At 48.2% G+C, this 26,344-nt stretch overlaps 1 protein-coding gene across 1 annotated transcript in view; it reads right to left on the reverse strand.

Annotated features, from left to right (window-relative positions):
• LOC111853249 (RNA binding protein fox-1 homolog 2-like) overlaps positions 1-26,344 on the reverse strand; it is a 30,310-nt gene extending 3,966 nt beyond the window's left edge. The window contains exons 1-12 of the mRNA XM_023829959.2: positions 24,992-26,344; positions 19,971-20,021; positions 13,819-14,004; positions 13,575-13,739; positions 12,949-13,002; positions 12,027-12,119; positions 3,645-3,732; positions 3,486-3,545; positions 3,249-3,399; positions 2,896-2,938; positions 608-696; positions 444-522 (exon numbers count right to left, since the gene is read on the reverse strand). Coding sequence (XP_023685727.2) covers positions 444-522; positions 608-696; positions 2,896-2,938; positions 3,249-3,399; positions 3,486-3,545; positions 3,645-3,732; positions 12,027-12,119; positions 12,949-13,002; positions 13,575-13,739; positions 13,819-14,004; positions 19,971-20,021; positions 24,992-25,246 — 1,314 coding nt within the window. The 5' untranslated portion in view covers positions 25,247-26,344. The remainder of the gene's footprint in view (positions 1-443; positions 523-607; positions 697-2,895; positions 2,939-3,248; positions 3,400-3,485; positions 3,546-3,644; positions 3,733-12,026; positions 12,120-12,948; positions 13,003-13,574; positions 13,740-13,818; positions 14,005-19,970; positions 20,022-24,991) is intronic.

Genomic DNA, 26,344 nt, shown 5'->3' on the forward strand with positions numbered 1-26,344 from the left:
AGTGATCCCACCACTGGGCCCTTGAACAAGACCTTTAACCCCAGTTGCTCCAGGGACTGGCTGCCTCTACTGTCCCCTCTACTCCAGCTTCATGAGGTGGCCTCCTGGGATGCTTTTCCAGCTGTCTGAAGGACGTCCCACATACATGCTCAGCACCCATTGGCCTCTGTTCCTTCACTCTCTGGTCAAACTCCTCCTAAACCATCTCTACTGTGTCAGGTGGCCAGGTCATGTGATGCGATACCATCACTCTCCAATGTACGCTTTTATTTTGGCTTGGCGTGTCCAAACTTTTGACTGGCACTGAACGTGCTGTCAAGGAGTCGACTTGGCGCAAGTGCAGCAAGGCTGAGCTTCTAGGGAACGGCAGTTACAAGTAGAGTACTGGAGCAGGAGCAACAAGAACTTCTAACGAAGCAAAACGGACCGGGTGACGGCCTCACCATGGCTCCCACGCCGTAGGCGGCAGCGGCGGCTGGGGCCAGGGCATGGTACGGGTCTGCAGCGTACACCCGGCCGTAGCTGCGGGACAGAAGCAGACAGGTCAGCGTGGGCATGGCGTGACAGACGCCGGAGAGGGGCATCACGGCGGAGGTGCCCCACCCACCTGTCACTGTAGGCAGCCGCGGCAGCTGCAGCGGCCGTCGCCCCAGTTACAGCAGCCGGCTGCGCGTAGCGATATGCGGCGTACCCTCCCTGTGGGGGGGGGGGGGGGGCGACAGGGGTAACCATTAAGTGCGGAGGTGTGGAGTGGGAGGGGCTAAAGACACTGCCAGAGAGGAAGGGAATTTATATGCAGACCCTGACCAATCAGATCTCAGGATTCACGTCGGAAACCAGGAAGAGAATAAAAGGGTAAAGGAGGGACTCTGGGAGCTGGGCTACGTGGAGACAGGAAGATGGAAGTGGAGAAATGACAGTAGGGTGGGACACATACAACACCAACTCTGCACTGCGTGTGTGGAAAAGGCATTTATTCTAACTATGGACTAACATCAACTAACATCAACCAACAGCCACCACCCAGCACCAACAGCCACCACCCAGCACCAACAGCCACCACCCAGCACCAACAGCCACCACCCAGCACCAACAGCCACCACGCAACACCAACAGCCACCACGCAACACCAACAGCCACCACGCAACACCAACAGCCACCACCCAACACCAACAGCCACCACGCAACACCAACAGCCACCACCCAACACCAACAGCCACCACCCAGCACCAACAGCCACCACCCAGCACCAACAGCCACCACCCTGCACCAACAGCCACCAGCCACAGCATCATCTCCCATGGCTCTGATCGCCCTGCTGTAGAGCTGTGCGATACGGCCTAAAAATAAAATCTCAGATTTTTTTCCACAATAAATCCGATTTTCGATTCTAATCGATTTTCCCCTCCCCTACTCAAAATCTAATTTCAGATGACAAATAAATGGTTCAAAACAAGTTTTAACTTTAACTCTAAAGTAAAAAAACAAAACAAAATAAAGTGCAATCTGACAAGCCAAAAAAGATGCTTGTGAGATGGCAGACCACGCCATTGTAAACACTTTTAGAAACTTGTAAAAAGTGTTAGCATGTTAATGAATCCCGGCTTTTCCACAGTATGTATGGGCACCATGTCTTTTACAGTATACATCGCGGCAGCGTTTGTTATCGCCTCCCACCGTGCCCCATTCTTATCATACGGCACACAGTTTGAAAACGTGTCAGGGACAGCTGCTTGCTTAACTTTCGATGTCGTGCTGGTGCTGCGGCTATTTTCATTTCGCTGGGAGCTGCACTTCTCCCACTCCGCTGTGTGCCTCTGCTTTAGGTGCTGGAATAAATTTGTCGTGCTGCTTCCTTTGGTTGCAACAGTTTTTAAACAGACTTTGCAACGAGGACTTGTTCGGTCTGTGTCCGACGGCGCAAAAACGAACCACTGCCATGTTGTTTGTGAATCTGCTACAGTGTTTGGGTGCGCCGCACTAATGTACCCGTGAAGAACGGTGCGTCGCATTAGTTCCACTTTTGGCGCTCGCGTGTAAAATAAGTATAAGATATTCATGAAAACACATCGTCCTGAACTGTTAATTCGAATTAATCAATAAAATCGATTTATCGCCCACCTCTAGCCTGTTGCCACTAACAGCTTTTACACTCGAAACCAGGCCTTTCACTCGTTTGTGTCTCTGTCACTGTCAGTCACCCAGCGGATCTGATCCGCCAGTCTGGCGCCAGGGCTGTTTACGGCCCGGCGTCGGTTCAGCCGGACCTGCCTCAGCACCCCAGCTTCCCGTTCCTCAGCTGAACACAAAGATCTTAATGAGTTAGTAACAAACAGAAAATGCTGCAGTAATTAAGTATCAGTTAGTATCGAAAATTGCCCTAACAACAACGGGGGGGGGGGGGCGGGAGAACCTTCCACCCTACCTGGAGTCCTGAAACACTATTCTACAGAAGGAACAGAAATAGGCATCATAAACCTGAACACACACACACACGCGCACACACACACACACGCACACAGATAGGCATCCTGACTGAACCAGCCTTGCCGAGTTGCCCAGGTACCAACCCTCCCAACGCCTGTCCTTGTCAGAAACAACATTCACAACAACAGAAAGCTACTGTCGATTAATCACAGAGACAGTGTTCATGCGCAGAACTCGTCTCTCTCTCTCAAAGCGGCATTTCACTGAGAATCCGCTCTCCCGGGCATCCCGTGCTCGACGGCATTCGCAAGCAGACGGGGCTACGTGCTGCGCTTAGCCACACCCCTGCAGGAGCCGCTCTCCGAATCACAGGCAGCGAGGGTGTAGGAAGGGATGGGGGAGAGGGAGGGAGAGAGAGAGAGAGAGAGAGAGAGAGAGAGAGAAAGCCAGCAGAGGAGGGTTACTTACGTATATGTCTGCAGCGCCATAAAACCCATCTTGATACACCACACTAAGATGGAGGAGAGCGAAGGACAGAGAAGGGGGGGGTGTTTATTTCACATACATGCAGCAGGCAGCGTAAATACTTCCAACTTCTATTTCATTGGTTCAAACCCAACCCTAGCCCCCCTGTACCCTGGGGGCGGCACTCCTAGCAGAAGGTGCAGATACCATGACCTCAGACCCCCCCGGGAAAACTACACAGCACATGCATGATCTACAGAGACCATGCAAACTGACAGCCTGCGGTTGCAGAAAACAGTAACACACACACACACACACACACACACGTGTAAAACGGCGTGGGGACGTGGCTTTACCCGGGGTAGGTCGGTATGGCAGGCTGGGGGACGGCGGCCCGCACGGCGCTGTAGACGGGACGGCCCCGCCCTCGCAGGTGTGCCCCCCGGAAGGCCGCTGCCGCCGTAGACGCCGCCGCCGCTGCTGCTGCAGGGTAAGGGAAGCCAGGAACTGATGGACGAGAGGATGGGGGAACTGCGGTCAGGTGGGTGCAGTGCGGAATGCGGCCTATAGAGGGCGTCACAGCAAAGCCTCACCTGCGTAGAGCTCTGGCCCATAAACAGCACCCACCATGGGGCTCAACTTCCATCCTGCGGCTGGACCAACAGACGAAAGAAAGAAAAAAAAGGCGTCAGAAAAGAAGAGCGGCGGCATGTAAAGAACATTCCGGAAAAACGTGTCGAATAGCTCCGTACCATAAGGCAAGGAGGTGAGCGCCTCTCCGTTAGGGTACGGGCTGACCATCTTCTTGTTGGTCATCACCCTGGCTGTGGCGTTGTTCACCTGGGAGAGACGAGGCGGGGCGGGGGGAGGGGATGAAAAAGAGACACCGAACAGGGTGTCGGCGCCCCCCGCAGGAGGCGGACAGACGGACACAGAGACGGACACAGAGACGGACACAGAGACGGACACAGAGACGGACACAGCACATGCAACCTCTGGCCACCAGAGAAGCTGAAACCAGTCACAGAAACACAAGAAAACAAAGCCTAAGAACGCTGTTATCATATCATCATTATTATTATTAAAGACTCATGCAGTCGACGTCTATGGCTCTGAGTAACTCTGCCTAAAATAACTGGACTGAGTGTGTGGGTCCATGTGCAAAAATGCACAGGCAGACAGAGAAACAGAGTCCCGTCTGTTTGTCTGTCTACACAACCCCCCCCCCCCCAACCCTGCAGACTACACTGAGCACGGCTGTTTGCTGCTTACTCTCCCACTGCTCTGTGTTGGGGGGGGGGGGCAATTAGCTGGTATGAAGTGGTGTGCAAGTAATGTGACATGACTTTGGGTGTGTGTGTGTGTGTTCTCATGTGCCAAGCAGTAATAGGTGAAGATGACCAGCTTTTACAGGGAGTGGGGGGGGAGGGGGGGCATGCAGCAGGAGAGGAGGCTGGGGAACAGACAGAAAGCTACAATCTGCAGTCCAATAACTGCCGGGGGGGTGGGGGGGCACAGGGTGCAGTGTCTGAAAGCCTTTTAAAATATTTATATAGAAATTCATGTCTATGAGCCTATGACTGAGACACAGGGTCACTGCTGTTGTACCTTTGATAAACTGCTACGGGAAAAAAAAGGGCGATTCTCTGGATCTGCATGTGGGCTCCGACACGCCCGAAACGTGACAGGCGGCCGTTACAGGACAGCGCTGCCACAGCTGAGCAGACGGATCCCACCCCAGGGAGCCCGAAGGGCCGCCATCACGGTAACCTCCACTCAACTGGAAAGTTCACGTCCTTATGGGGAGAAGACGGCGACCCCGCTGGCCAGAACCACCCACAAAGAGCGGCTATTAATCATAAGGATATTCCGGTTCTTACTATGAGCATTTTCATATTGTATTTTGTCATTTTCTTATCCACTGAACATTGAAATGAAAACGTGTTACTTATGTTACCATAGTAACTAAACGAGTAAACTATGTTCGTCACAGCTGCTGTCCTTTGTCTAATCCTGGCACCTAGCAGGTCTGTCAGACTGCTGAATTTACACAGATTCTCTCAAATAATCTCATTAATTTTTATATTTTTGTAAACACAGACGAGAACGTTATTAATTCCTAACAGAATTGCTGAGTAACTGCTAAATAAGCTGAAATGTACAGTTTACTACGTATGACTCAATTAGTACGACAGTTCAGGGTTACGTTTCAGGTCTGTCAGCAGCTCGTCCGCTAATCTCATGAGGCCAAAACCCTGGAGCAGGCCGATCTCTTCCAGAAGCTTATGTTTGTGGCATAAACACGTTCATCAGGTCACACGGGGATAACGCCCGTTCAAAAGGGAGGTGGACTCAACTGATGCTTGGTAACTCGCATAAAATATCGATTTGCTGGCACTGAAAATGATGGAGTTCTCCAGTGTGCATGGAGGTGCCGATTGAGATTCATTTTTTCCCTGATTTGCAGTACATGCAGCTTCCCTAATGTATCAGTCATACAAATATCTTTGTGTTAGGAACAAGGACTTTTAAAAGTATGTGCTAGAGTAAATCTTGGCACAAACAGGCATGCAAATTAGATAAGAGGGAGAGAAATGACAAAAAAGCTAGATAATTCAGAAGACATTTCAGCATGGGTTAAAACGAATAACAAAAAAAACCCCTTTTCAGTCCATTATGCTCAACCACGACTCACAAAAATTTTACACAAGTAATCAATAAAAACAGCAAAATCAAACATTCTGAAATTACTTCAAAAACGCGTGTACACAGCAGCAGGGTGAGAGAGGGGTGCAAAAATTTGGTAAATAAAAATTACACACAGCCAAAAATGGGCGCATCACATGACCAAGTTTTAAAAAAAAAAAAGTTTAAAAATCCAGCCAATCAGCAAGCATCGGATGCAGCGTATAGACCAATCAAAACAATCGCAGCACTCTCATATCAAATACACATACAGAGAGACGGCAAGAGAGAACAGACAGGGAAGGGGGGTTAAGAGGAGGGATGCAGGTGAGAAAGATGCCAGTCCACACTCAAAAATTGGGGTACACAGAAATGATGGGAGAGAGAGAGAGAGACACTTTATCTACATAAGCAACACCAAAATCAAACCATCTCTGAGGGGGTGCATCATTCAAAAAAAATAAAATAAAAATTAAGAGCAATCATATTCAGTGACCATTCTGCTACAAATACCACTAAGACATGTGGGGGGGGAGAGTCAGAGCTTCCAAAGAGGGGAAGGACAGGAGAACAGAGTCATACTTGAAACAAAAAAAATAATAATCAAAAGAAACCAGAAACACCGCCAGGCATCAATACCGAATGTCACAAACTACAACCAAAACACAAAATTACACACCATCCAAAAAACAAACGGGGGGGGGGGGGGGGTTTAACAAAAAGGTTAGAGTGAGGGAGGGAGAAAGGGAGGCAACCTACAGTGACTCCCCAGTGTTAAACCAGCCCATTTTCATTGTACTCACAGCTTATTCCCAAACACTCTAAAACCAAACAGCGCCAGGCTCTTGCTACACGCCTCAGTTCAGACAAGGGACACAGAGCATAGAGGACGTCGCTTTTGACAAGATTCTACTCATTAGATCACAGTATTTACATCTATGTGTGTTGCACCAGAAATTCCCCCAAAAGGATGCAAATTGGCATCTAACTGCCCCCCTCATCTACTCAATAAATCTTAATGACAACAGAAGAGAAACATAATTGGTAATTCATTCCTAACCACTGTGATTACAATAAAATTACACAAACAGGAAGAATGGATCAAATGAATTTTGCCAGCCATGTCATTGCAGAGAGGAAGATGATCGCAGTCGAGCATTCCCAGGTAGTGTTAATGATGGTTGGGGGGGGGGGGGGGAGAGGGGGGAGCACATTCAGGTACAGCTCATGTCCTGCCAGCTCCGTGCTGCTGCACACGTGTGTGCCTGTGTGTGCACGCATGTCTGTATGCTGTCTATCCATGCTTAACGCTGCTTAAAAGTGGATGCAGTCAGATTCAGCGTTGGAGAGCAACGCCCACCAGCCGCGTACAGAGAAAGGACACGAGACACTAAGAGCAAAACGGACACCACTAAATAGAGTGCAGTTTATACCAGTATGGCTTATCAATTATGTAGCGAAACTTAAAATAAAAAAAAAGAAAAAAAAAGAAACTCTCTCTGATAGTAATCAGAGCTCAATGCAAGTTGTACATTGAGAGTCAGCATACAAGTTTCACTATCCACATCTTCACCCACTAGAGTACATTACATCGCAAGACACTACACTGCAGCCAGCATCCATGGAAATGGTACTAGTCTAGGGTCCATTCCAAGACAGGGTACTAGACAACATGAATTAGAAAGGTGTGAAATGCACGAGACAACATGCTGACCACTCCGCCTCAGCAGGAAGGAGCAAACAGCGCTACTGTAGCACAGTAGTCTTAGCGTGACCTCAAAATGCATTATTATGGAAGAAGGGGAATTCATTACCATGTTTTTGTTTTTTTTTAATCATTTAGAGAATAAAATTTGATTCAGAGGTAAGAAAGAGGAGATTGTTACCACCTTGTTAAGAAGCAACATTTGTCTACGCAAAATTTGTTTGGTTTTAGGGTGGGAAGGGTCAGTCAGCGATGATGTCATACATACACAACTTACCGTTGCCGAGGAAACAGCGTGAGGACACGCGAGTGGTTACCGTGGAGACTGACAACAACACACATAGAAGTAATCAGGGAAACAGAAAAAAAATAACAAATAAATAAACCAACAAACAACCCAACAAACAAAAAAATTACCACCCTAAGCCTAACCCACCCCCAAAAGATATATAAAAAAACAAATTAAATTGTGCTTAAATGTTAAAGACAACAAAGAAATGTTTTCAAAATTGATTAGACAGCAAGCAGGGCTCTGTGGATTTCAGTCCCTGCAACCAAACAGCCATACAGAGTGAATAACAGACAACGGGAGGTCTAAGTATGCTCCCTGTCTGTCATCACTCACTCCCTTACACATAGCCATGGGCACAGATCACAGGCCTACAAATCAATACTGCGAAAAGGATAAGACCCTGCAGAGAGATAAATACTTCATCATCACGGCAAGCTCGGGCAGAACGCTGCTCTGACATGTGGCCAGAGAGGCAGACATACCCCGTTCGAAAATGAAATAGGTACTAATCTGGACTACTTATTTAAAAATGACAGCCCATCCTCATTCTACATACACAAAAATGAGGTTGACAAGGGATAACGAAGTCAGCGTGCTTCCATTGGTAAAGATCTGCTTCTTTTATAATAAGCAAGCATAATAAAATGCAAATCTGATGTGTCGGCCACCAGCATCCAGTTCGCAATAAACTTGCGGGAGAATTTAAGCACAGTTGTAAGCAAGTAGGTGGACATATTACAGAAACGCAGAATTAGACCAAAAGCGAGAGGTGGTCTGCAATGAATGTTACAGCTCACAGTATGTGAAACTGCTCGGGGCTTTAAGGAGCTGTACACATTGCATAGATACGTTGCTATTTCATCGTTTGAAACTGTGCTTTTTGGTCCTAAGATCACAGCCATGCCTTGATGGTAGGAGTCGACTGCTTGGCGAATGCAGGGTAAAGGAGGTTAGCTCCGAACCAGGACCAGAGCGGCTATTCAAAGTAGGTGTTACGCACTGGAACTGGTCATTAGTTCCAGTCCGACAGAGTCAATAGACAGAGAATTATAGATATATAGATATAGATATACTAGAACTGTAGCTCAGTTTTGCAAATCATAACCAAGCACAGTTTATTAGAGGGCAAGGGGGGAGGGGGTGAAGGAAAGAAAATAATGTTCGTTTCAATCACAATGGTGACACTATAAATAACAATGTGGAACATAACTGGAAAGGAGAGAGAGAGGCGAGGGGTGGGGGAAGAGAGACACAGAGGAGGGGGAGAGAAGAATAAGCCGACAGGAGAGCTCACATGCAGAAGGTCATTTTTAGATTCGGGGTGGGGGGGATAGATGTGGGTACAGACAAAAGGAAAGGAATGGGGATCATGTCTGGGGAACAGGACGAAACAGTAAGAAAATCACAGAAAAAAAACAGACTGGCATGGACAGTCAGAAAGAGAGAGAGCGAAAGAGAGAGAGCACGCAAGAGAGAAGAAAGAAATGAAGACTGTTAGTTGCCCATGAAATGTGTGTGAGGGAGGAGTAGAAAATAGCTCTCCCTTCACACACACGCACACACACACGCGCGCACACACACACACACGCATCCGATCAGGAACATTCCCTCCCAATAAAGAAAAAAAAAAACAAAATCAATCATGCAAAAATAAATAATCAATCCAAACTGAAGACTTGCATCCAAGCAAAAGCCTCACTTGTTACAGTGCTGACCAAAGGAGCAATTTGGCGAATGAGACAACCACAGCCCTCTGAAGCAGCCGCGTGGACTGGTTTAATCGCCACTGCCGGCGTTTACCACCGCAAGGGGACGAATAGCACATTCACTGACTGCAGTTCACCAGGAAATGATCTCAAAAGGCAGATACTAAGCCGACTCCTCTGATAGCAGCAGATTGGCTCAGGCAGAATGACGTTTAAATAGAGATGAATGAAAGTTGGTGGCATTCATTCAGAATGAGGGCTTTGACTGTCCCGTCCATGTGACATTTTGCAGCGATTAGCCATGCAGAACAAGATGCACCATGCAAACACACCCTATGATAAAAATGATAAGAATTTTTTTTTTTAAATCACAAGGCAATTATATTCATGATTCCACATGCAGTTCTCCAGAGAGACACATGCATCACCGCTGCCTGATCCAAGCTCTGCACTTTGGAGAAACTCTCTAGACAGACACACACACACACACACACACACACACGCATTCAGCACGACACCCCTTTCTTTAAAAATGAATTGGTTTCTTCAGAGCACAGAGTTTATCAGTCTAAAGAGACCAGCTTTGAAAGACCAGACCTTGTTAAGGGCTAACAAACGAAAATTGCTTTACTTAGTTGAATCCATGCATGATTAGAATGAATGTGATTAGAGGACACAATCAGAGTGAGCAACACACTGATCTCCCATTTACTGAAAAACCTTTTACAGATCACAATCCCCAAAGGACATTTTTCAATGTGTTCATCACAACAGCATCCAAAAGAGTTCATGCAATATCTCAATTACCTCCACCACCATTATATTCAGCGTAATCGTCATCATCATCATCGTACAACAACAACAGCGGCATTGTCACTAATCATCAGAGCACTTTACATTCAACAGTCCAAAGACACATTATCAGATGACAACATGCAAATAAATATCTAAACTTAAAGGGAAAGAGAGAAATAAAGTAAGGACAGCCCAGAACACTGTCACCACTCCAGGTGCAAGGAATTAATTCATGCACATTCCGGTAATGAAAGATACTCCATGCATTTACACAACCCCACCACCAGGAGAGCAAAACATCTGAAGGCATTTTGCATATCGACCCATGCACATTAAGGAGGTATGCACCAGGGCACCGATCGAGGTCCTAATAAGTCACCCCTCCATTCCAAATAACTGGCAATTTTTTTAAAGAAACAATTTCTTCATTCTAAATAAGAAGTGCACATTGTACATACTGGTGAACATTCAGTGGGCAGAGGGAAATTTTCCATTAAAAAAAAAGTTATGTAAAACAAAAAGGCTTAACTATATAAAGAAAGCTCAAAGGCATGGTTACACTTAAATTCTCTGTAACCTATGGTGCTTTTGCTTTGAAACAGCTGGACTTACAGGTACAATTCACAAAAATGTTAACATATTTAAAAAAAAAAAAGGCCAAAACAACCATATGGCACTGAGGTGGGGGGGAAAAACCCAACAAGCCCCCTCCCACTGCAGCCAAAGCAGCGTGCTACACCTCTACCCTCACATTCCACGGCAGGAAGGAGTCACTCACCGAAGGCGACGATAACACACAAATATACCCACAGCAGCTCTGATAACTCATGCAGTGATAAAAAAAAACAAAAAAACATGCAGCTCTGACGAGACGTAGCACCTGCAAGCGGGAGCTGGCTCCCAAAATTAGGCGGCCAAAGTTGTTAAACCATGCAAAAAAAATAACAGAACAGAATTAAATGAAAACAAAAAAAGTAGAACCATCATAAATTGCCAGGAAGACCTAATCATACCCTGAACAGATCGAGTTTATTTCACCGTGTTGGGCGGTCAATGTCATTGATCGACCGTGGGTGTCGTTTAGGTCTTTGGGTGGGAGGGGGGGGGGAGAAAAAATGAAAATGAAGGCAATTATATCAGCGAACAGGAGAGGTCCATCCATGCAAGTCTGCTGTCGTGTGCCATCATGGACGCAGAGGACGTATCCATGGAAAATGTACCCATGCAGAGCAGCGAGCGAGCAGAAGGGAGCCGCGATGAGCTAACGTGGCGAGGCATGCACCGCTGTAGCAGGGGGGGGGCGCCAGAGGCCCCTGCACTGCAGCATTGCATGTGACCGGTGATCTCAGAGATAAACTCAGTATGGTGCATCGTGAGTGTTGCGCTCATGACCATGAGCGCGGTCATCAAATTTTGAATCTATTTTTTAATCCGTACACTGTATGCAATCCACCATACTGAACTCACCTCTTCTTCCCATCATGCTTTGCATTCAAAGCCAATGCCAACCAAAAAAAAAAGTAGGAACAGTAATGCAAATTTTGACAGGAAAATGATTGATACAGCTCATGCAGTTGATCGATGGATCACACCCCATCCCAGTGTAGATCGTGTACATCACTGTTTCCCAACCCGGTCTTCAGGAACCTCCAGCCGGTCCACATTTTTGCTCCCTCCCAGCTCCCTGACAGACGCTCCACATTTTTGCTCCCTCCCAGTTCCCGGTACATGGGCTGCCTGGGGATCCCCGCACACCAGGTTGGGAAACACTACTGCACATCATATTAGCATGGCCAAACCCAAAACAAACACTGAAAACCCTGACCAGCAACCAGCAATAACAGAAGTTAATTATTTACTTAAAAAATATCATCATTATAACATGATGAGGATTCAAAAAACAAAAACAGTGCAAGGAAGGTAAGCTAACAAAAACAAGCCATCGAATTACCTCGATCTTGCGTCCCTCGACAAGAGTACCGTGAAGCCTCTCCCTCGCCTTTTCCGCATCGCCGCTGCTCTCGAACGTCACGAAGCCAAAACCCTGGGGCACCGCAGGTGGGGGGTGGGGGTGAGGATGGGAGGCCAAAAGGGGGAGGAGAGTTGGCAGTTTAGGGGAGGAGCAGAAGGTGGGAGGAGGGCAGGGTAACAGGAAAATGATCGATACAGGACATGCAGTTGATTGATGAATAGCCCTAACCCCGCAGCGTAAATCCTGTACATCAGTGTTTCCCAACCCAGCCCTTGGGTTCCCCTAGACCCCTATTTTTGCTCCCTCCCAGCATGGAGGTGAAGAGGCAATGAGACGAGGTAAGACGGAAAGATCAGGAAGAGTAGCGTACTGTCGAAGAGGGGCCACAAATTTTAAGTGCCAAATTAATATCTTAAGCAAAACAATGGCACAGCCGCCATCTTGGTTTTGTTTGGTAATTCACTCACACCGCGTTAGCGCATACACAGCACTCACACCGCGTTAGCGCATACACAGCACTCACACCGCGTTAGCGCATACACAGCACTCACACCGCGTTAGCGCATACACAGCACTCACACTTGTACTATTGTCCTGTACATATCACACATTTTTTGAGCATTTCGCATATAATGTTTACAAGTCTTTAGTTTGCACGCTCAGGGAGTCGATATCTCGTTGTGCTGACGTGTACTATGACAACCGCAAACAATTGAACTGTGTAGTAATCAAGGTACAAGTGGTTCAACAGAGTGATCCGACTAGCCAGGCTCATCACTCTTACTGCCCAATCTGTTAATCAGGATTAACAGGATTCATGTGCTAAACTGACGTTTACATCCTCAGATCAGTGTCAGGATCGCATCCAACCCCCCCCCCCCCAAAACACATACATACTCACCTTTGACCCCCTTTCATTGAAGATGATCTCGACATCAAGAATCTTCCCAAATTGCTGAAAAACAGACGTGAGGCATGACAACAAGGCAAAGGAAGTTTGAAAACAAACTAAGAGAACAGTCAATATAGACCATATCCAGGTACACAGAGAACCAATGAAATTACGTATGAGGTAAAACAAGGAGTTAATTTGCTTCTGGTAACATTTGGGCTTAAAATCGAAAGAGGACGTTTTGGCAGTGAGATTGATAACATATGAAGGTAAGCAAAGGAGTTCTAGCATAGTTTTGTACCTCATTACATATTTTTGGTAAACTCAAATGCTTTTCTTCACTGTGGAGTCCAGCTTGAAAGAAAAAAAAACATTTTTCCATTTCTGTGCAGTGACCTCACGTTGCTCTTTATCCACACTGGGTGGCAGTGTTGTTGCATAAAGTCAACACACCTCTATGTTTTTCTGCTTTTCTTTCTTTCATTTTCATTTAACAAAACCTCAAAACCGACTCTTTGTTGCTGCGTCCATTTCTGAGAGAGTATGGCATGGGTCGAACCCGGGGTCATACAGGCCCATCTACAAACATCTACATCCTAAGGGCCTGAACAATGCAGAATATTCCGGATGCTTACCCCAAACATTTGCCTGAGGTCCGGGTCTCTGAAGCGGAAGGGGATGTTGGAGACGTGCAGTCGTTTGGGGGTGCATTTGCCCTCCAAAGCATCGGCCCCCAACGCGCCACTGCTGCCACCCGAGCAGTGACCCACTCCCTCAGCAGGTGCTGCTCCATCTGCCTGCTATGGGAAGACGACGCGATGGTCAGCATGAAGCCGACGCAGAAGCCGTAAAGAGACCGTGAAAGACGACGAGACTCACTGGGGCGCTGAGCGTATTAGGGGCAGCTGCTGAGCCATTTGCCCCGGCCTCTGAGGGGGCCTGCCCCGTCGATCCAAACAGGCCGCTTCCGTATTCAGCCCCCAGGCCATTCTGAGATGGGGGTGGGAATGCGGAAAAGGGTGGAGGCAGCAATCCCTCCTGACCCCCCGCCAATTCTTGAGAACCCTGCAAATGGGTGAGGTGGGGTGGGGTGGGAGAGAGAAAAGGTGCAATTTAGCCGCAATGTAATTTAGGTCATAAATAAAATCGATCGTATTAACGTAAACGATGGGACAGATATGCATTGACAGCACTGGAGACCAAATCAGCCCACAAATTCATAGCCTGCTTCCCCACCCTGGCAACCCGCAGAGGGGAGAACCTACTCCGATTTCACTCTCCCTCTTCGGCGTCCCGGTGCCGGCAAGGGGGGGGGGGGGGGGGGGCACAACATGTCCCGCATGTAATATTCACCTTGGCCGTATCCATTATTAAGGGCCCGGAAATCCAACACGTGTGTCGCTCGCTCCACGGCCGGCACACGCTCGAAAGGAGTCTCGATGGGGGGAGGAGCTCCAGCCAATAGCGACGAGGGCGACTGACATCATCATCAACCACATCCAATCAAATAATAAAAGCACGCCATTGACAGCCATACATATGGCGCAGAGAGCAAAGACACATTCGTTACAGGGACGGGAGCACATCCCCCGCTCAATCGCCACCATCTGCTGTTAAATCATTTTGACTTTTAGCCGGTCACATGACCGAGAGTTGGAGTGAGGCTCCACAGGTTCGCAGGAGTGGCCGACGGCAACCGTTCAGTCGTGCAACAAGACTATAAGTGTTTCTGCCGTGATGTCAGCATGCGGAGCCCCGCCCCCTATACAGCAGACGTCGCCAAAGACCAGGGATTCGCCGCCCCGTTAAGGGGAACATCCCACATTGCAAACACACCAATCACGGGGTCATCTTGGAACCGTGGACTGGTAGGGCTATCTACTCAACAGATCAAAACCTCACAGCATAATAGAATTCAAGTATCAGTTACAAGGGAAAAAAAACTGTAAACATTTTATGCGCCCCAAAGCTGAGTGCGACCTTCTCACAGCCCAAACACAAATGCATCGTCTGTCTCTAATGGCCTCTTTTTATTGCTCTTTCCCAGCAAAGCTTCATTAAATTACATACAGACGGCAAAAAGCAGCAGTGATATTCTCCGCTTTTCGGGCTGCCATTTGCTGCATTAATAAAACCGCTCCTGCCGCACTCTCTTGGATTATACCCCCACCTTCGCATTCAGCATCGCGGCAGCCTGCCTGCACGGACCACAATGCACCTCTCCGGGGTGCAGAGTCATACTTGAGCACGCGCTCGGTGAGGAGCAGGGTGCACCTACAGTGCCCACTGACTCAGAGCCTCTGAACACTGCTAGAGGCACGGGGGCGGCGGGGGGGGCTAGTGAAAGAGCCTCATTACTGTAAAGTCCTCCCAGACCAGATGGCCTTTTAGTGGATCCTTTCATACACACAGTCACACACCAAAAGGGGAGGGGGGGAGGGAGATAGCAGCGGGTAACAGACGAGGCAGGGAAGACGCACTGATCACTCCTGCATTCCTGATGCAGCAGCCCTAGAGCAGCGCTGCCCTATAAGGCCGTCTCTGCAGGGACATGGGGGCAGGAAGCCAGCCAAGGTTCAGGGAAGAAGAATCAGCGTCCCCCTGCTGCCACATATGACGGCTGTGCCTTCCCAGTCTTCTCCTGGACGCATATACGCCGTCTCTTAACGCTGTGCCAAAGTCTAGAACTACACTTATAGCAAGAGTATATGGATAATAAAAACAGATTGAACAATCAAAAAGGTAATAATTGACAAATAATTCTAAAATGTTTCAAAGCATTAAAACAACCTAAATAAGACGCTTAAGATTAGTACATTTTTTTTTTTAAAGCAGTAAGCATATGAAGTGCAGTTGCAACACAAATGAGGATAATATAAGGTCTACAGTGAGGGGGATCTACTTTTCACCATAGATTTTAGGATTTTTTCCAGGTCCAACTGGCCCTGTCTTTAACAATCAGGATGTTACATCCTCCCAGGAGTTAAGTCATTAAAAGGCTGCAGCGCCAGCCCTGCACCAACTCAAGCCATATGGCCAAATTCAAACGCAGAATAAAACCCACCACAGCATCAAAGCGGCGACGCTACATGTCACACACCCCTTTCGCATGAACTTAACAGCGGCACCGAAGCAAAGGCGCAACACGGCGGATCCACCGGCACGGCAAGCATCGCCACCAGCTTAACGACACGATTCCCACCGCTCCGGGATGGTCATTTACCTGAGACACCATGTGTCTTTCCATATAACAGGATGTGAAAGGAGATGGGCTTCGCAGTGCCGTTTTCCCTTTTGGCCGGATCGCTCGCTCACTCCCAGCACGCCCGCTGCACACGGTGCATGTGCGCTTACGCTGTAACCTTTGGCAGGCGCGGAGCGCGCGGTCCGTACACGATGCACCCTAATTCTGACTAAGTTGCCGGTAATGTCAGTCTGGCGGTCGGCTACAGCTCCGCTCGCCTTTCCCTTGTTCCTCCTCCATGAAATCCCTTCCTCCTCGGTGACTTTCTTCCCGAGGCTGCCAGCGCTCGGGCGCGCTCCTATCTTCCGCTTTAATTCCCGGAGTCTCTCTCGCCCAACGAAGTCCAGACGCGGATTTTTTACCTTCACTCCTCCCCCCGTGCCAATCAAAGTCGCCGCCACTGAGAAACGTGACCGTCGACTATCAATCAGCGACCATTACCGCCCCCCCCCGCCCTCTTCCTCTCTTCGCTTTGCCCCGCCCACTCCATTTTAGACCAATAATATTGCTCAATCGTCTTCTCTCGTCTATCCCCACAAGCAATGGAAAAACTGTAATTGGTCCAAATGGGTCCGAGCACGGCGAGCAATATAATCTATAGCTATTCTTAAAGGCAAGCCGATGCGTCTTAAGATAAAGAGAGTCCTTTCATAACCCCACCGCCTCTTAAGTTTCAGTTTCATGATTATTTAAAACCTTTTGCACTTCTGTATAAACATATTCTTAGACATTTCAATGTTTATACTTTATACTCGATTTAAAAGGGAAAAAAATACAGATTTTTAAATAAATAACAGCCCAACCACAAGTCAGAGCTCTTAGCAAAACATACAGCTACTTGCCAATGTCAGTGCAAAGTACTAGTCCCGGAGGCTTGTGCAAGTTGAAACTCATACCTAAGCAACCCTGCAAAGCCAACCACATCACATTACCTGAGATACACACATTAAAAATTTAGTGTCCTGCCCACAGCCCTAAATAAACTGACCATGAGAAATACTGTGCCTTAAGACTAATAAACAGAGGCAAACCTAAGATACGTCTCTTTTCTCTAAGCAGCCACTCGAACAGAATGCAGGGTTATGGGAAGGAGGAAGGAAAAGCAAAGCTGAACAGGTTATAATGTTTAGCTAGCACTAGTGCCCGCCATGCCGCATCCGACGTGGAACGAGCGGCGGCGGATCGGCGTAAAGGGGCCTCGGGAGAGGACAGGGACTTAGCGCTGCGGGTTAGAGCGGAGCACCTGGCGGTTACCGTTTAGCGTTCTGTGCGAGCCGTCTTACGGGGCAGGTAAGGGCCTCTCCTCACCCCGAGGCAAATGCTTGGGCGGAGCCCTGCGAATACCTGCAGCAGACGGCAGCACCACGCTCTGTAGACAACATCCCCCCCCCCAACCACCCACCCACACACACACACACACACACACACACACACACACACACACACACACACACCCCCCGCTGTGAGGCTGCATCAACGTGGGTCAGCCGTCGTTAACTCTAGCCAGAGTGTTAAAAAAATGTTTTTAAAAAAGGTGTTAAACGTGAAGAGGACTCTGCTTAAAGCCAGAGAACAGCTGATGTGGCAGGTTCTTAAATAAACAAACAAATTCATATATGTTGGAGCATCCAACCACCTCTCACGCTACCACCTGGCGCCTTTGGCTAACAGCTACCTGAGCCTGTTGGTGGCTCCATGAAAATATAGGGGTGTCATTCTGGATAAAAATATTAAACTCCGCTACTAAACTCAGAGTGATACTTGGTGTCAAATCCTAAGCATGGAAGCCCCAATGAGACAGAGAGAGCCGCCGCATCTGTGGCCACACCCACCCTGTACACCCACCTGTCCCACAGCCTCAGTCCAAGACCCTTAGCTTTAACAGTGCCGAAAGCCAGCCGACCAATAAACAAGCGCTTTGAAGGGTCCCCTGGAAAAATGAGTCACATGACGCGGCCGCATACCGCTGACACCACAAATTTTGTAGCAGCTGGATTGACGCTAGATTGGTGTCCAATCTCGCTATGAGGGCGGTGGCCAGGGGGGTAACGGTCAACGTAAAGCGGCCGACATCGCGCAGCGAGAAGCTTGCGACGTGAACAATGTATAAAGACGGTGTTTGTTATGAGTTAGAGATTAAGTCACCGGCAGTCTTGCGTGGGGTCAGACTCCCATCATCGTACAGGTGGGGGGAAAACGCCAGAAGTCCTTCCCCGTATTCACTCGGGTTAATTCACCTTCCACGCCCCCCCCCCCTCCTTATCAGGACTCCCACAAACTCCTCTTCCCCCCTTCCTGGCGCTCCCTCGCTCTCAAGCCTTCAGCTCCGTCTCCCCTTGTGTGATTCGCTCCTTTCCTGACAGCCCGAGACATTCCTCCCCCCCCCTCTCCCTCATAACCCGTCCTCTCTCGTTCTCCCTCCCTGTCAAGTTGTTTCCTATCCTACCTGCACCCACCCCCCCCCCCACCTCGCACCCCTCCCTCACTCTTGACAGCTGGCTGAACGTACGAGTGCCATCGCCGGCGTGGGGAGGAGATGCTTAGTTCTGCACCCGTAACATGATCTCTTGTACTGCGGGGCTTTGATCATTTATTTATTTATCTATCATCAGCGGGTGCATTCAGGCCCCTCCCACCTCCATTTTCATGCCCCAGGTTATGGTTCACATTCGGCAGCCTGACAACTAAATCCAACAGCTAGCGGGATCTGCATTCGATCTCGCATTCAAACTGCGTGCTGCCGTGAGATACAAAGCCTCCTCTCCCTTTTTTATTTCTTATCCCCCCCCCCCACAATAAAGTACAAAGTTTTAAGAGCTGCAGCTTCAAAGGGAGAAATGAGACTAGAGGAGGGGGAAAAAAAGGTGGAGAAGATGGACAGATAGTGGAATGGAGATAAAGCGATGAAGGGATCGTAAAAGGCAAGGGATGACAGGATTAGGGTGCAAGCTACAGGGATGAAAGTATGAATAGGGGATGATCAGGGGATTAACAACACGGGCTGAACGCTCATAGAGACAAAGAGACATGGCCGACATATGTACCGAGTTATGGGTGGTGAGTACACACACGCACGCGCACACGCACGCGCACACACGCACACACACACACACACACACACACACACACACACACACAGGAGTCATGTGTGCCACAATCTTCTGCTTTGAGTGCGATGGAGAAAATGAGGACTGGCCCGCAGAGTTGTGAGGATGCCTATTGTTCTCCAGAACCTTAGGGCCATAGCGGAGGTGTGTCTGTGTGTGTGTGTGTGTGTGTGTGTGTGTGGGGGGGGTCTAGTGAGTGAGCCACGGTCTCGCTAAACTCAAGAGAGACCCCCGCAACATGAACACACCCACACTCACTGATCCCACTGATACTGATATTACTCCCTGATGAAATTATTCACTTATGTAACCGTCATGTCATACGGTACCAAGATTCATTTTTAAAAATGTAAAGAACTTAAACTTTCTCAGTGGTTGTCTTACGCTGCTATTCTGTCAGCCAGTCTATGAAACTGCGCTACTTCTCTAAGAAAAACAATTGCTGGTAGAATGTGCATATGAGACAAAGATCCACATCTGGCTCTGTGCACCCCGGTGTGAGAATGGCCTAAAACTCAGCACTGCACTCCTGTGGCAGGACCACGTCACTGCAAAACTGATGCACAGAGGCAGAAACACTGACGGAGGGGGGGGGGGAAACCACACTGGAACAGACAGAATGAATGAGTGTGAAGCTAATAAAAGCTAACAGAACCACACTGATAAGCGCTCTGACCTACCTGACTGTGAGGTGGGTATCCATGGAAACCAGGAGTCAAGGGGTCATTGTTCTATAGAGAAAGGTAAGGCCTTGTTAAGAAAGCATTTTATTTTTATTTTTTACACCAATGCTATTTTTGTTATAATAGGGCCAGTTTCCAGGTATACATCTTAGAAGTCGGCCCTTCAAAATGTTAGATTCACAAGAAAAAGTAAAGAGTAGAGAAAGACAGAAGAAAAAAAATCTTTCAAGGCTAATACAAGGAAGACACACAGGGAACAAGCTCAGCAATGCGGGGCAGCATCTGTGCAGTGATCAGTCAGCCCTCATTTCTCTGGGCTGTTCCTCTGAATCCCTCAGCCAAGCGTGAACTCTTTAGCTAGCTGATGCACCATTTTTTTTCCCTTTTGCCCTTCCCATCAGGCAAAGAAACGCCGGCTCTCGCACACGTGCGCCACCCCATAGCTGACCTAGAACCGAACATCTCTGCCAACTGTTCTGTAATTATTTTTTAATTAGATTATTCTCTCTCCGCGCCCCGTTACTGCTCGGGACTGCTGGCGCGCTGACAGTGCGTGACTTATTTGAGACACATCCCAACACAATCAATGATCTTTCTAAGACCGCAGTTGACCCCTTTACAACAAACAAACCTAATTACTGAAAGTTAAACTGCCCAAAGAGACCAAGGACTCTCCGAATGGCTGGGAGAATCAGGGGTGTTGCATGCGACGGCTATCATGCGATCTGCATGCCAATAAGGAGATTCACACGCGGTTGTTTTCTGTGCCGGCACTCGGGGGCTTCTATAGCACATGGAGTAGCCAGTCTGCTCACAAAGGGAGCCAAACACCGGCTCACGGCCCAACCCCCCCCCCCACCCCCCACAGGAAATCACTTCAATTCCCCATGTCATTTTTCTCTCAGCCAATCAGAGAGGAGGACACTCAAGGATGCAATGGCGACAGCAGGAAGGAGGCAGAGAGAGAGAGAGGCGCACAGACACAGTAAATGGAATGTCACATAACTTATAAATGGATCATGAGTGAAAAAGGCAGGTACAAGAAGGGAAGAAGCGAAACAACAACTAAATATATAAAGAAAAGGAGGTAATGGACAGAAGCAGAAGGAGCAGAATGAGACACACAGGGAAGTGGACTCATTCCTCAGGAAGGAAAATTATGCGTCACGACTGAAGTCATTTTTAGAAGCTAAAAAGTACTCCACGCTCCACGTGTTTTGTAACCAAAAAACTGCCAGATTTAAACTCTTGTGGTGACCCAGCCCTTTCCACAGCTCTCTGGCAGTCCCGCACAAACAGCAATCTCTTTGTCTCCCCTCCACATTTCCTGTTTCATCTGGAACCAATTTCACCCTTGTGCATCGTCCCCCTGGGGAACAGTCGTCAGCGCGCAGCTTAAAGGGAGAGTGAGCAAAGTGACCAGAGAAGACGGCAGGCAGTTTTTTCTTCTGGGTTACATTACAGACTTTCAAAAACACAAGACCTCGCATGCAGCCTCTGCTTAACTCCTGCACAAGAACATCCATATTGAATATGTGAAATACGTAAGGGGGGGGGGGGGGTGTCATAAAGAAGTAGAGGCTAAAAAGAGTGAGACCACTCTCACCATGTTGGTTACATAAAATAGCAGCTAAAACAACATGGCTGCCGTTGGTGCAGCCAGGCGGGGGGGGGGGGGGGGGGCTGACTAGAGGGTTGAGGGGGAAGGGAGAATTTGCTAACATCTGGAATCAATCTGTCTGAAAATGGAGAGTGGGTGATAGGTAAGGCAAGGGAAGAGAACAGCAGTCGAGAAGAGGAAAGGCAAGGGGAACGGGGCAGAGCAAGCAGGGTGGGTTAGTGGCAAAAGAAATAAAACAGAGGCAAAAGTTAATGTCGAACAGAAACAGACCAGGCGGCAGCAGGAGCGAGTCATACAGAAGGAATGTGATGTGTCTCCTTTGGGGGGGGGGGTGGACCGAAAAAGGACATATGATACAAAGTTAGACCCCACGACACCCCCACCAAAGGCGCACCCTCAGTAAGACCTCCATACAGAAAATCAGCTTTGTTTCTGCCTGCAGAGATTATCGCCATCATCTGCCTAGCTGTGATTAAACACCCCCGGGGGTGAGAGACGCTGGCCTGGAATATAATATCGCAAAGATTCACCAAAGCAGCTTAGTCACAGGGCAGCAGGATCCCCTCACACTCCTGGACACTCCGTTACTCACAGGGAAACTTAAAGAAGAAAGCAAAAAAATAAAAAAGTGTCCCTCATTTTCCCTATTTTTTGGAAATGAAACGTGTAACAAAAGAAAAAAATACATCATGGGAGAGGATGGTTTGAAAAGAGTATGAGGGTGCAATTGTACAGCTGGGGTGCAGGCAGGCAGAGAGCGAACAAAAATGGAGGAAGCATGTAGGTAAGTAAATATAACCAGGAGTGAGAGAGTAACGAGGGACCATCCTCATCCAGAAAGTAAGGGACCGGACCATCCTCATCCAGAAAGTAAGGGACCGGACCATCCTCATCCAGAAAGTAAGGTACCGGACCATCCTCATCCAGAAAGTAAGGGACCGGACCATCCTCATCCAGGAAGTAAGGGACCGGACCATCCTCATCCAGAAAGTAAGGGACCGGACCATCCTCATCCAGAAAGTAAGGGACCGGACCATCCTCATCCAGAAAGTGAGGGACCGGACCATCCTCATCCAGAAAGTGAGGGACCGGACCATCCTCATCCAGAAAGTAAGGGACCGGACCATCCTCATCCAGAAAGTAAGGGACCGGACCATCCTCATCCAGAAAGTGAGGGACCGGACCATCCTCATCCAGAAAGTAAGGGACCGGACCATCATCATCCAGAAAGTAAGGGAAATCACAGTCTGCTCACACACCTATCAGATGTAGCTGGAGTCTGGATCTAATCTATTGAAGACTTGGTTAGAATCCCAGGCATTTCACAATGTATCAAAAACACCCTGAATACACCCAACTCCACCTGCAACTGCTTATCATCAGGGTCAAGGGTGCCATAGCAATATTTATGCTCAAAGTTCAATAGCATTCATTAAACAGGGGGACCAGAGCAAGCAGCAGGGTGTCTGATACACTACAAAGAATGAAAGGGGGAAAAAAACACTCCAAATTTGACATGTCAGCAAGAATAACATGACCAAGAAAGGCAGTGGCGGATTGGCTGCGCTGTAGCGGTGCCGTGAAGTCCGGCCATCGCTGGCTCCATCTCGGCACGGACAGAGAAGCAGAACCCAGGATCGGTCCCCCCTCCCCCGCCAGAGACCGGCCTGGTTAATGCCCTCCCCTAAATGAGCTTTGATCTTGTTAGTCCAACACAAAGCCGCTTTACCGCCAACGATAGGGAAAATGGGCTCTGGGAGGGAGGGAGCGGCCAGGGGGGGGGAGGGGTGGTAAAGTAAACACTGTACACTCTGGACCACGCAGAGCAGCTAAGTGCATCGATACTGTACAGGGTGACGGGCGCAGATGGAGCGGGCAGGGGCAGAGCATTTCATTGGATAAAAGAGAATCTGTTCACTAGCAGTCAATTAACAATTGGGAAACTGGCCTTAGGGGCAGGAGAGGGGGGCATTTCAGGGGATGCAGAGAGAGTACTGGGGAGGAAGCAGGAAGAACAGTGCTGCGGACATTCTCCTGCCCATGTGGCCTCACCTGCCCCCCTTCCCACCCCCGCCTGCATCAGGCCCAATCAGCCTCCAGCTTGCTCGTCGAACCTCGAGGGTGTTTCTGGGGGAACTGGGCGAACCTCTCAATCGGCAGCCGTGACCTTTCCTAACCCCCCCCCCCCCACACACACACACACACACACACACACTTCCTTGCCATCACCGTTCCCCCACCATCTGCATCGTCCTCCACACGGTGACTTCACCGGCTGCAGACCCATGTGGCAGGCATGTGTGTTTGAGCCGCAATCCGACACCCATCCGAAAAAAAGGACAGATGGGCCACCTCTCCGTCCGGCCGATCAGTGGGGAATCCTGTGATCACCAGTCCAGCGGCACGGTCAGTGCGTATCACTCGGGCTACAACAACATGTCCTGCGACTGCAGCAGGGATGCTCAGGTTTCTGACTCCGAGGTTATCCCAAAATCCCCCACTTCTTTTGTACCCAGAGTGGGACCCCGTCTGTTCTTTGTTTCTGACCTAGACCCCTCCCCCGCACTCCATCTCCCCCACCTCTTTTCTATCTCCTTTCACCTACATGAAATTCAGACCAAATGACTTTAAATGCCACTGGTATTCATCACTGAGACCCTTATTTATAATTTAGACTTTACTGCTGAGCCCAAGCGATGGATTTTTGTCTAAGAAAGGACCCATCCGCTTCTCGCCTTTGTTTTATTTACAGCCTTCAATGGCTAGCGATTAATTATTACACTGACTTATCAGCGACTGTATAAATACAACACACATGCCTACACGACAGAAAGCGACTGAGAAAATGTTACGATTCGTTTTGGACTCTGAGATACAGGGGCAGGCATATCAGATTACCTTTGTCTCGCTTTGGGTACAGTTATATGTAGGAATACTGCTATATCGACATATTAATGTTACCGACCGAAAGCTCCGCATATGAAGTGTAAACTTTAACAAAAACGTTAGGATCGGTTCCACAGTTATTACATCATTCTAATATAGTAACGGTCCAGATTTATACGCGTTTATACTATGGGTCAAATTTGTGTGCACAGACAACACCCGGTTATAAAAAGTGTGACTGACTAATCGGTTTCCATTGCGCGATATATCACGTTAAGGCGTCTAAATGGGTCAATTTGGATCGGGAGAGGTCGCGTTTTGACCATCTTTTATGCAACATCTCATTTTGTAGGCCCTTAACACATGAAAACCCTAATCTTTCAATATATTTTCTCGTAAAAATAGCCGGGGACCACATGAATAGCTTCACATTGCCTGTGGCCTTGTCCTCAGTGCTGATCCATATATGATAAAGTATTGGAACAATCGCAGTAACAATGCAGCCTCTTACCTGTCCGATCTCAGCGACAGTCCCCGACCCGTCTATCCTTGGTCGCTTGCATTCAGCCCCGGCCAGTTCGGGCAGAGATACTGCGGTCGTTTGTCCGTCAGGCTCCGGATCCCCTCTTTTCATACCTCTTACAGATGCTGATCCTCCGGCCGGGTCTGCGTGACCTCCGGCTGCATTGTCAACATCCCTTTCCCGGTCCATTATTCCCCGGGATACAGGTAAAAGAATTGATGCGACGTCGGTCGACATTAACATTGAACGATAGTGTCCTCCAGATATGTATATTCTCTACCTTTCCCGTTGCCTCCTTGCCCCTTTGTATGGAAGTCCTGCTTTGAATGTGCGGAACGCTATCTAATCTCAGTACAAGTAGCCTTCCCTTTACTCGACAAAAATGGAATAATGAAAAATATTTAACACCACGAAAGCCGTAATTCCAAGTCGTGGAAACGGAAAAATATAAATTCCAGGAAAACTTGCAATGTATCGATCAGCAATGTGCGTGATTTCTTATGGCTGTGTTTGCGTGATTAAACAAAATGTGCAGCGACAGGCCGGCTAGCGACGCAAAAATACATGACCCTAAAAGATAACAAGGCATCAGAATATTGTGACACCAGAATCGAATTTAAAATACAAACATAGGCCGACGTTATGTTAATGATCAGTATGGGCCTTATTGAATTCAGGCGAAAAAAAACTTCATAAATTTGCGGGGGTAAAAACGTATAATATACTTACTACATCGGGTAATACAGCCTACTGTATTGCATATTTCACTATATATAAAGTAGCCTATAGGAAGTTATTTTGCAGATTATGTAAAAACGTAAACTATTTCGTTGTCTTCGAAAAGGCAGCTGCAAAACACATTTGCGAGAACATTTCTCTATCCTTCAGTAAATCTTTCTATACACTCACAGCTAATTACTTACTACCGGGCACAAGAAAAAAAAGACCATCGCTATAAAACCAGCGTGCGATTATGCACAAATTGCCATCATTCGTCGTGTTACTGGAAGTATCCTTTCAAACACATTTTTTAAATCCACAGGACAGTCTTAAATAAGTCCAGATCGGTTCTTCTTAATTGCACATTCCGCTAACTCGATGTGGATATTTCTCTGTCTATGAACGCCACTCCAATCCTGCTACTTGATAGGATTCCTTTCTTCTTCCGTACAAAAACCTATCCCGACATAAACAAACCATTCGGTCTTATGCGACCTCCTCCTTCCTTTCTTTCTTGCGGCCCGTCTTTTCCTTTCCCAATCCGCTCCGGGTATTCTTGCGGCGTGTGCGCTGGCTGCTAGGAAAACGACTCCGTCCCTACCGTGCGCCTAATCCCCTCCT

Source organism: Paramormyrops kingsleyae, chromosome 22 (assembly GCF_048594095.1).
Source record: "Paramormyrops kingsleyae isolate MSU_618 chromosome 22, PKINGS_0.4, whole genome shotgun sequence".
NCBI classification, from domain to species: Eukaryota; Metazoa; Chordata; class Actinopteri; order Osteoglossiformes; family Mormyridae; genus Paramormyrops; species Paramormyrops kingsleyae.